At 36.5% G+C, this 12,031-nt stretch overlaps 1 protein-coding gene across 1 annotated transcript in view; it reads right to left on the bottom strand.

Moving 5' to 3' along the window:
* Positions 1-12,031, bottom strand: part of OCA2 (OCA2 melanosomal transmembrane protein) — a 151,472-nt gene that overhangs the window by 125,438 nt on the left and 14,003 nt on the right. The window contains exons 2-5 of the mRNA XM_062515019.1: positions 11,008-11,106; positions 10,217-10,405; positions 6,739-6,796; positions 5,796-5,868 (exon numbers count right to left, since the gene is read on the bottom strand). Of these exons, the coding sequence (XP_062371003.1) occupies positions 5,796-5,868; positions 6,739-6,796; positions 10,217-10,405; positions 11,008-11,106 (419 nt within the window). The remainder of the gene's footprint in view (positions 1-5,795; positions 5,869-6,738; positions 6,797-10,216; positions 10,406-11,007; positions 11,107-12,031) is intronic.

Raw genomic sequence — 12,031 nt, 5'->3', positions numbered from 1 at the left:
TGAGATTTACAGCCAGAGCTGATATTTTTTTCTTTCACTTCAGTTAAACTCCTTCATTTTTATATAGTTCTATTCTTGAAAACACATTATTGCTGTGAATTAGCCCATCAAGGGATTTGGGTTTGTGTTTGCTTTGTGAAGCATTCCACTGTGGCTGTCTCTATTTACACCTGGCACCAGAGCAGGTCAGCTGTTCCCAGCTGAATCAAGTTTTGTTTCCTGGTTTTCTGAAGAGGTTTTGAGGAGTCTGTGAATTTCACCTCATGTTTTGGTTTTTTTTTTTAATGTGACTTATGTAGATAGCATGATGGAATGGGATGCAGTGGCTAAATATTTAAATTAGTATTCATTCACCACAGTTCATGCCCCTGTACTTTGGACATCTGCATCCGATGATAGCTTCCATAAAAGTCCTTGTGAGATGGAATTCATTGCTTCATTTTGGACCACTACATGTAGATGAGAATAATTACTCATGAGGAACATCCATTCTCTTTTTTAACTACAAAGAGAGCCTAGGATGACTAACTCAGGAGTGGCTGAGTCAGTCCCCAAAATACTGAGTCCCTGCTCTACCCTGCATCACATGATTATTTCAATGTGTACAGAAGCAGACAAAAAGTCCTGTTTGACAAAGATTCTGTTGTATTTGCATGCAGATGGCTGACTTTATGCTTTCTTTAAAATCTACTTGTATATCCTATTCTGTATATTGTAAAATGCACCTTGAGAATGTTATGTCTATGGATTGTTTTTCAGCAAGTTTCTGAGGCAGTTATACACCATTCATCCTGATTTATGACCAGGTAACTTATGCTAGTTTCTCTAGGATATTACCATTTTAAAAAGGCCTTTTCCCTGGGTCTTAGCATCCATTTTTGCATGTTGTTCTTAACTGGTGCTATTTCTCCATTAGTATTTCTGCTTTTTTTTTTTTTTTAATTTCCTATCCCTGTTTGTAGATGATGAGGTTTTTTTCTACATCATCCCTTGACAGTATAACAAGTTGAACTACACACTTCTGTCCCTATTGGTTTCCCCATCTGATGAATGCTCTATAAACTTTCAACTTTCCCCCTTTTTTGAGTGCCAGTGATCCAGTTCCAATATTGTCTGCAGTGGATACATCCTTTCTCTCTGCTCCATTAGTTTGAGAAGTTCTGTAACAAACTAATTTCTGCAGCATTTTATCAATTGTGCCTTGAGATTCTGCTTCTCAGCTGCCTCTGCATGTGGTCCTGGTCTTCATCCATCTATTTAACAGCTTGAACATTGCCTGCAGGCCTAAATGCTTAGTACGTTTCAAACAACATCAAAACCAGAAACTATTTTCAAATGCTTTCTGCAAGGAAAAATTATGGAGGAGAGTCTGCCAGTAGAGAATTAGAGTAACAAAATTTAAAAATATTCAAAGGGGAAAAAGAATTAAAGGGATTAGAGAGGTTTTGTAATTAATTACATTAATTTATGCTCCCTAGAGAAGAACCTTCAAGGAAGCTGAAAATTCTGCTAAAATAGAACAATATTCTTTGTCTTACAGTCCTTCTTTCTATATAATTATATATATACGGTTCTATATATATCCTATATATTCTAAATATATTTGTATATATATTGTTCAAGAAGTGGGAAATGTAGTTTTCCATGTTACTAATGGTCATGGCATGATTGCAAGTTTTCTAGTGACCTTCCCTTGCTTCATGATTAACAATAGCATCAATAATGCAAATTTATGCAGAAATCATTCAAACTCATACAATATTAGAAAGAAATTTGATAATAAGGGGTCTAAAGTCTGGTTCTCTTAGAGATTCCTCATTCATGTGTGGAATTGTCCTAAATAGTTCCACTGAATCCAAAGAAAAGAGAAATCTACCCTATGATTTAAAATTCAACATATTTTTACTATTGAGATACATCTACTTTCTGAATTTTAGACCTTAATCTTGGATTGGAAGTGACAAAATCTCTCATGGAGGGAATGGAGGTACATCCATGAAAATGGCCCCTGTCTAGTCAATTTTTATATCTCTGTTTTTGTCTGATATGGAGTAAGCAGATACCCATTCAGGTGTGACTTCAGGTTATTTATTTTTATTGAGTTTTATTTTGAATGTAAGGAGCAAGTGAGCAAGAAACTCTTCACAGTGGGTGCTGTGAAAATATTTAATTTTCAAAATGTCATCCTTTGCTCCAAAAATTTTACTGGGGAGATTTCAATCACCTAAATATTCAGACAATCAGATCAGGACTGAAAGACTTTTAAATATATTTACAAAAATGCAAGATCCTTAGCCAGACTCAGGAAGAATTCACAGTCCACTCCCCAGGTAATTTCTGACAATCAGTCGAGAAAAGGAAAATTAAATTGCTTTGCCCACACTGATCTAACATTCCCTCACCTATAACATGAATGGGCACAAGTAAAAATGTTGAGAGAGAAGAAAAGGTTGTTACTGAAGCAGTTGTCAGGGACAGAGTAAAGATGGAAACTCACACTTCAGCGAGGTAGGTGTGAGATCCATTGTACAGAAATCAGCGGAAGATTAACCAATTTTTGTAAAAAGAAAATATTTCTAATGTTGACAAGTGTAGAAATAGCTATAACTGTATGAGATACAGTGAAAGAAAGAAAGAAAGCATTGTATCAGGGACACAGACATTCTTTAAATTACTGTGAAATAAGCATACATTATGATTGCATAATTCCTTAAAAGCAGGATGAATCCAAATTACTTTTTAATTTTATAAAGCCTAGTTCAAGTCAAAAAGTTAGTGTCTAGCCTTGCTTCAGTTGTCCATTCCCCATTGCTGGTCAAAAGTTTAAAATTTGCTTAGATCAGGGCAGTGGTTATTAGAAACAAAGGAATGAACACAAAGTATATTTAGCACTTCAGAAAATTTTTCAAGTTTGAAAATGTAAGTAAGTTTTGGAAAAGAACAATAATGTTTCTCATTCACTCTTTGATCACCCATTTAATGGAGATACATTTCCTGAAGGTCTGAATAGCCAAAGTGTTAAGAAAAAATAAGAATATTCATGTTTTAGATACATGTAATTAAACAATGAAATGCTGGAATTTATTCAGACTCTATATCTCTTCTTCTATCATCTTAATAATTAAAGATGTTCTCCCCTTAACACACAGCCTTTGAACAAAAGATCTGAAAATGCTTCACACATTTTACATCAACACTGATATTGAATCTTGCTTCCTGCAGAAAGGGTCCTCTAGTCAGGCTTCAGTACAAACTTACTTTTTCTGGTATTATAGAGCTGACTGTTAGATTTTAAAAACCGATAAATCCCAAGTGTTTGTGTTCAAAGAGAGACATTACCAATGTTTTGTAAAACTATCCTAAAATCGCTGAATTTATGTCTGGTGTCTGTGGAGAAATCAGTATTAAAAACAAACAAACAAACAACAATAAAAAAAAATTACACACAAAATTACAGACTCATAAAGCCTCTATTAATTCACAGGAGGCAAGATGATGTTTCCAGAATCTGCAGCCAGCACACCTCAGTGTTCCGTGCCAGGTTTTTACCCATGGGGGTGGACAAAGCAATGGGAGATACACTTGAGCTAATAACAAAGAAGGCAATGAGAAGGAAAAACAGCTAGAGTAAAACCAAACCAGAGATAAAGGTATAGCAACACAAACAGAGATGTCATCTGAAAAGCAGGTCACCTCCACACCAGCTAATTAAGGCCTCTCCCAGCACCAGAGAAGGAAAGTCCTGCCTGAGCAAACCTGAGATCTCATGGGCAGTGGCAGAAAAACCAAAAATACCCAGGTGATACCAGGATGACAAAGGACATGAAGTCCAAAATAATTAAATTCTCTATTTGTCTTTTAAAAATATTTCACACTTTTTTTTTACTTTTCTAATGTATGAAGATACATTGTATATGTGAGCACACATTCATAACATATCAGTGTGCTTGGGCACTTCTGGAAAGAAACAGAACTGGGAGGAAGGAGTTCAAAAAATTAGAAAATAAATAACTATATAGTGGTTAGTACCTATTCAACACTTCTAAACAGCTTTTGAAGCAGAAGCAAGAGGTGAAGTGTGCTCATTTGCATAATTTGGCATCATAGGAGCAAAAGCTACTTATTTTCCACCCAAAGTCTCATATGATAACCTCCAAGGGCTTTGTGATGAGAACTACTGCAACACACCTGCAAACCTACCATTAAATTCTTATAGTCATTCAGAGAGTAGCAGGTAGTGTCCACTGGGAGTGCTGCAGTCTGTCAGCCAGCACAAGCTGCATCTTCTGATGTCTGATCACTGCTTTCTGAATGGTTAACATAACCTAGGCCTGGCACAGAAGTGGAATACTTTCTTCAATATGCAACCAAGTGGAAGGCAACTACATGAACTTACTGCTGTACAAATTGAGACTGATAGCGACAGTAAGAACACATTCAAGATTGCTGGTGCCTTTTCCAAAACTCTTTTAGAAATGCAGTCTTTCTCCTTGACTCTTCTGCTTGAATTACTACATCACCTTGAAAAGGAAGCATAGCTTTGCTGGATTGCTCACCTCTCACTTTTCCCCGGCTCAGTGACATCAGACAGCAGATTGAATGTTCAGTTTTCAAGACACATTACACAAAGTAAAAAGCTTTAGCTTTAGGTTTGTCAAGTAAGAAACAGAAATGCTATATTCTGACTGTCTGACAGCTGTTTGTCTTAGAGTGTCCTGACATGATAGGTAAAATGTGAAATACAGGATGTTTGTCTAAAATCCCGGTCCCAACTGCAGTTCCCTGAAACAAAGAGAATATTTGGTTGCTGAGTTAATGTGTGCAGTGCAATAGCTATGGGTCCAACCCAAGCCTGAAAAGACAGGAAATCCTCAATTTATGCTATGACAGTTGACTAGAACTTGAACTTAAAGACTCACTTTCAATTCATCCTCATTTGGCAGATAAGGCTGTGACAGCCATGGTGCTGTTCAACACAACACCATAGGAACTTTCAACAGCATTTTCAAGAAGGACCAAAAACACTGATGTGAACAGGATATTGATGGGAATGTACAGTTGAAGTTGTCATTTGTCCTACTAGAAGTCCATTTGCTTCCCTCCAAAAAGCAATCTCAACTTTTAATTATAAATTTCCCTAAAGCACTAACATTTTTTTCCTCATTTCCCTACTAATTAGTGTATTATATAGTGTCATTATTGGTGACAGTGAGAATGATAATAATTAAATATATTTAAAATGGACTCTCCCTGCCCAAAGCTATGGAACTGATCAGTTATATAGAAGAATAAAACATCTCAAAAATGAAAACCTACCGCACCTTTTCAAAACAAGGCACTTTGCAGGAGCTTGTGAAATGCATCTATAGGTGCATCTTCTTTTAACACTAGTCAAATAAGAGTCAAGCAGATTTCAGACTAGACTGATTAAACTAGAAATACAGTGGGAAGAAGAAATGTAATTAGTGTGCAAAAATTTTTGTTTGTTTACTAACTGAATGTTCATCCCTCAAAGATTTTTCACATTCAGATCTGTATTTACCTATGATTAATAATTTTTATTTGGGGTTGTTCTATTGCTTGTTCTTCTAAACAGTTGCTTGGCCTGACACAGGTGTCATTCAATACAACTTAGAGAGGGAGCACTTGAGCCTGTGTCAAAGGACAAGTCTAAATGCAGCCAAGGCTCTGAAGACACCCAGTCCTCTCAGGGTAAAAGACAGAAAATAAACACCCTTTCAACTACCTTATCAATGAAACTTCAGATCAGTTTTATTGCAATGAAAGAAGGATACAGAAACTTTCCAGAGGTGATACAGCCAACATCTGCCAGGGCATACCTTGATCTGGATAAATGCCAAATAAAATCTAGGACAAGGATAAAAAAATAAACATGAATTAGTAACACAAAAACTGCAAAATACCTGCTAAACTTATCTCAAATACTTTTAAAAGACTCTTTCAAATGGCACACTCAGTTGTGAGATTGTTTCAGTTATTTAGGTATAATTCCACCACTGTTGAAAAGCATCTCTGGGATACTCAACAAGGGTAATATTCCTCCTGTTAATTTACTGCCAAAGTCACTTATTTTATGCACTTTTTTGAGAGGTCTCTTTGGACAAAGTTGTAATCTTTAGGATCTGTCTGGAAAACAACCCCTATATCTGAGGAAATGGAGAGTGTCATCTATTTTCTTTCCAGCACAGAAGTCCTGCTACCCAAAAAGGAGTTCCTCACAGCACAGCTGCTAAAAAAATAAACTCCAACTTTTTGTAATTTTTGTCTACACTGTCAGTCCAAGATTTTGCTGATTTTGAAGATTTTGTTAAGGGAGGGCAGCCCGAAGGAGATGCCAACCTCTCCATCACCTTCTGCCTTTGACACTGTGAAGTGCTGCCACTGCTGCAGCATCCTCCCTAGCACAGCTTTCCCTGTGAGCATTCCTCAACTGTCAGGATCAAAAGATCCATCCTAAATTCAACAAGCATCCTTAAGGGACCTACAAATTTGGGTTTAAGCTCCCTCTTCCTCCAACTGGGTTTCTTACCCAACCCCATTGTCCTGAGAGGTAACTAGTGCACTAAGTAGGAGTCCGATTAGGCATGAAGCCCTGCACAGTATCGTAATTTTTTGCCTCTATACATTTTCTATGTGCTAAAAGAAAATATCAGAGCTCGTTTTGAACTAATTTTAAAGAAATGGAGGCCAAAGAAAGACTACAAATTCAATACTTACAGAGCAGACAACTACAAAGATAAAGAGGCCTGCAACTTTCAGGAATTTTAGACAGCATCTGAAACACAAGGAAACATGTATTTACTACCTGGATAGTTTAAAAACAGCCTTTTCTATACTCTTAACAGCTCTGACATTGCAGAAACATCATGGTAAGCACATATGGGTGATAGTACACCACATCAGAGTACAGACACCACAAAGCAAGGTCAGCAGGGGCTTGGGAAGCCTTGGTGACTATCAGGGCTCCTGCACCAGCTCTGCTGCCAGATGGATCTCAATGCACAGGAAAGAGGACTTGCCACTTGGAAAATCGAAGGGAAGGCTGCAGAATGAGCTGGTGCTGGATCCTGGAAGCACTTTTCCACTACTGCTGCTGGCCCATGACAGACTCAGATCCCCTCAAACTTATTCTTGTCTCTCCCAGAGAGGTAAAGGGGTATTGCCATCACAGGGAGGTAGCATGGCTGTGCTGAAAGCACAGCTTGTTGCATAAACAGATGGTGTCATAAATGACTTCCTCAAAACTGGATTTACAATACACACCCTGAAAAGTATTAGAAAAAGGAGTTTGCTCTAAGAATCTTCCAAGTTGAAAAATATCTTTTAAAACCAAATATACTTCATGAGCATAAATCTACTAACAAAACTAATTTTTTTTTTCCTTACACATCTGTGCTTGCTGAAGGAATGCCCTGTTCTGGAAATGAGATGCCATAAAATATTCTGAATTGTCCAAGCTTACTACTGAGTGGGTTAGGCAAGAATAAGTCTAAATTTAAATGTGGATGTTGAAATGCATTGACTTGAGAAAGAAATCCTAAGATTTAGCATTATAAATTATCATTTTTTAAATCTTGCTCAAAAGACAACTCAACTAAAAAATTTCTAACTGCCCATCAATGCTATACTGCTGCCTTAATTTACAGAAGCCTTTCTGTTGATTTGACCTCATTACATATTTTCATTTTGAAAGCATCAATATTCTTATTCTGTTTTTTTCAAAAATAAATATTCAAACCTTGTTTTTCTGACGGAATGACAAATGCAAGGCTTGATTTAAACCTGATGACAAGCAAGAAGGAAAACATTTCAAGTTACAAGGACAATTAGCTGAAAAAGGAAGAGTGCAATAAAAAGCTGTGTTGACAGATCCTATAGGACAAAATATTAAAGCAGAATAGTCTGAAGAATATTAGAAATAATTTTTAATCACAGTGGAAATTGTCCATAAATCAATTCTTTGACAAAAAAAAACCATAAATGACTGGAGACTCATTTTTTAAAAAACATTGTTTTCCAAAGTTTCCCCCCTGCTTTGAAATTTTCAAAGCAGCTTCTGATAAAAAATAGCAGCTAATAAAAATGTGTTGTCACAAACTAGTACAAAGGGACTACGGTCCTCTATTAAATACAAGTGGTAACAACTTTACCCAAACTTTGCACAGCATGAAAATCTAGAGAAGGCAGGGGAAGAAGAGAAGAAAGACAGTTAGGTGGCTTCCTCTAGAAATTTCAAGCAGCCCTGCTCAACTGAAAAGCAAGATGGCAGAGAGAGGAAGAAGGTAATACAGGCATTAAAAGAAAGGAATGATGACACAAGCCATTATCAGCACTTCATCACTGACAACTTCTGGTATTATGTGATTTATGGAAAATACTTAGCTTAGTCATAGATCCTCTATCTTTGACAATTCTGCCCATCTCTACATTACAGTTTTATTCTGGAATTTTGAGAATTTACTATGTTATGAATTAATAAAGCATAACCCATAGTGGTTTAATTTTAATGTACTTTATATTTTTGTTTGCACTTTGGCCTTACAATTTATAATTTATAGTAATACTTAAAGTTATTATTAAAAAACCCTTGATTTTAAGACACAAGTGAAATAAAATGTTAATTAAGCATCTACAGATTAATAACCACCTGTTTGTAAATAACAGAAACTCATCCAAAGGAGCTGGCAAAATATCATTTAAAAAGGGTTTGGAAATGGTTTTAATAAGTACAGATTTTAGAAGGGTCTTTTCCTCCCATCTGTTTGTTTTCATGGCATTTTGCATTAGGGAAGCAGCATTTCTAACAGCTTACATTTGAGACATGATCAGCTTTTGACTCACCCATGGTCTGCAATCTGTCTCTTCCTACAGTGCTAATCTGGCCCAGCAATGCAAGTTCAAGCCCTGTGCCAAATCCTATGCTGATATATGCCTCCAGTACAATCTTATCTCACTTCAGCTGGAAAAGCATGGAGTATAAATCTATGAAGAATTTCACCCCCTCTTCTAACCCAAATGGTTTTTGAACTGATCTGCATATGCTGTTGGGCAGTTTAGCTTCATTTGCTATCTCAGCAGTGTTATGCTGATTTACAACAGCCAAGGAGCCGATCCCATATGTACAGCTTGCACTATAGCAGTGAAAATATTCCAAGGAAAATTCTGCCAGAAAAACATGTTCCTCCCAGATTATAAACCTATGCTGTACTGGAAGAAATGGATTTCACACTCCTAATAAATACCTTTGTTCCATCAAATACCAGGGAAATCTACCAAAAATGTGAAGAAAAGCACCTGACAAACTTCCTCACATGTGCTCACATTGCACTAATTGCAGTCATTAGAATTCTCCTGCTCCATTTGTTCAGCAGCAGAGCACAATACCATATGCACAATGAGAAGAAAACAACTGTGAAGTGATGAGCTAAGACAACATGCAAATTGAGAAAAGATGCGCTGACATTCTGCTGGAAAGGCGCGGCAGATCAACAAGGAGATGTGGACTTGCAGTGCCGGGCTCCATGAAAACCCTGCAGAGCTATCTACAGACACCAAAACAAACTAGAAAAAGCATTGCACCTCTGGAAGGGAAAGAGGGAATTAATATCTAAAATTAAAGGTTTTGCTTGTTATAGCCCCCGCATAGCCTGAGAAAATTCAAAGATAAGGTCTTATTATAATACTGCTATCTGTTAATATATTAACAGATTCAATTTCTCCCATGCCTAAACGATGTAAAAGACTACTTTGGGGTAAAGAGAATTTATTAATCTTGTCCAAGATGGAAAAATGCTCAGTTATATTTTGCTTTGTGTATATGTGAAAAGCTACTGTAATGACTACAGAGGAATTTTTACACACATATTTTAAATAAAGTGAAGCAACAAAACACCGAAGAAACAAATTCTGTGGAATCAACCACAGGGCCTTTAAAAATGGTTTCAAAGAAATGTTAAAAGTAATATAGAAGATGTTTGATTACAAATTTAGAATAATTTCTATAATTTATTCTTGTCAAAACAAGGGGTTATTGATCCTTATAGAGAGTCTGCAACCAATTTCAAACTATCAATGGCAAGATACAGTCTAAATATGGAGTCCTATTTTATTAATTTACATAAATAAATAATTTTCTGTACATCTATGCATGAAAAAAATACATGCAGAAATTAAAAAAAAAAATTTGAATTCAGACCTCATCTTTGATAAATTGAACTTCACATGAAGATTGTCCAAGATTTCATATTTCTCAGAAGAAGCAGATCTGGGAAAACTAGTCATTTCACTTTCCAGTTGAAACCTTTGCTCAAATTCTGCAGAGCTGTTGTCCCATGAATCATCATCTGTGGTAAAATCTGGATTATGAAGAGCCATACACTGCAACCTGTCATATTTTCAGCAAACAAAAAACAAAACACTGTTTTATTTCCATAGGTAGCAGATGCAACTGACCTTGCAGAACCTTACATTGACTCTGAGATATTTTTTGGAAAATTTCATACAAAGAGACTTATTCAGTACAGACCAAGCTCCCCTTGGTGACACAGCTGGGCAGACAGGGGAGCAAGAGCAAAGAGTCCATGACATTTAGGTGCACCTGAGAGCCCCAGTTCTCTGATAGGCCAGGCAGATGTACTTCAGGATTTGATGTGTGAGCTCTGTCATCAGGACCTTCCCTATAGTTCTGCTGTGTTTTTCAGTGCACTTTATGCAACAGCACATAGAGGAAATAAGAGCACAGAACCTGCAGCTGTCTATGCTTAGGGCTCTCTAATCACCCTGACCTCATACCTTTCATCCTTCCCTTCCCTTTTCTCAGGCCCTTCCCTGCTACCAAGGTCCTCCAGAGTAATCCTCTACTTACAGCTGCTGCTATTCACTTTATTTCCCAGCAGGTTTGGTGTTAGGATATAAGAAAGAACCACATGCAATTAAATAGAAGAGAACTTAGGAAAAAATAATTTGAGAAAAATGAAAGTAACTCACCCATTTTCCTCTGAGGAAACCTTCAGTAGTGGTGTCTTCTCTGTAAAAACAGTGTTTTTTGATCTCGAGCTGAATAATTTTGAAAAATTGAAGTGATATCTTTGGAGGGAGTAAAAAAACAGAATAGTAAGTCAGTAGTAAAATGATTCACTACAGATCTACAGAACTTTTTGCTACAAGTCCATCTAATTAGTTAGATGTTCTTTAAGAATGGTGTTGACCTAAATTAGTGTTTTCATTCATTAAGTTTGAACTTGTCATGGTAGTTACTTCCTTATTCTCACAGGGGAATCATAAGTTTACACTAACATACATCATAAAATACAAGATAATAGAAGAATTTATTTCTCATAAATGTTATTTGAGACATGGATCACCATCTAAAAATCCACTAATCTCTACAGTAACCTCAGTAGTCTTGGTATTAGGGAAGAAAATCTGAATACAAGCACTTCATTTCTGCAGCACAATACCTTCCAAATGATTTCTGTCAAGCCATGGTCCTGGTGTGGCAGGTAATTAAACAGAGTGTAAGCTACTTCTTGCCATATTGCATCTTAGCATTGTGAAGCAGCTTTTTGCTAAATTATAAATCCCCAAAACTTAAGAAGCAGCTGAAGACAACCAATCACAATCACAGAGGCCTGGCTTTGGGGCAGACTAAATAATTGAGCCATTTTAGAACAACTTCCCATGACCAGGCTCTTTAAGAACATTTTCAATCAAAATCAACATTATTCAGGCATATTCAGGTTTATTCAATTCAAAACTGTGGCGTCCCACCACCAGAAAATCTTGAAGAAATGTGCTAGACATAGAGTCAAAATGCAGATCTCAATATACCCAGAGGAAACCCACTTAGAGGAAACCAAAAATTTCTTCCACTGTTGCTGGACTGTGAGAGGAAAGAAATTATAAAATCATAGACTTCTAAATAAATAGACAGCAGTGACTGGTTATTCAATCTTCTAAATATAAGGACATCCCAAAAAGAAGGATTTGTGTATTTGACTTTATAACATGA

Source organism: Cinclus cinclus, chromosome 2 (genome assembly GCF_963662255.1).
Source record: "Cinclus cinclus chromosome 2, bCinCin1.1, whole genome shotgun sequence".
Classification (NCBI taxonomy): Eukaryota; Metazoa; Chordata; class Aves; order Passeriformes; family Cinclidae; genus Cinclus; species Cinclus cinclus.
The sequence above is the reverse complement of the archived record's forward strand: the minus strand, read 5'-3'. Positions and strand labels throughout refer to the sequence as shown.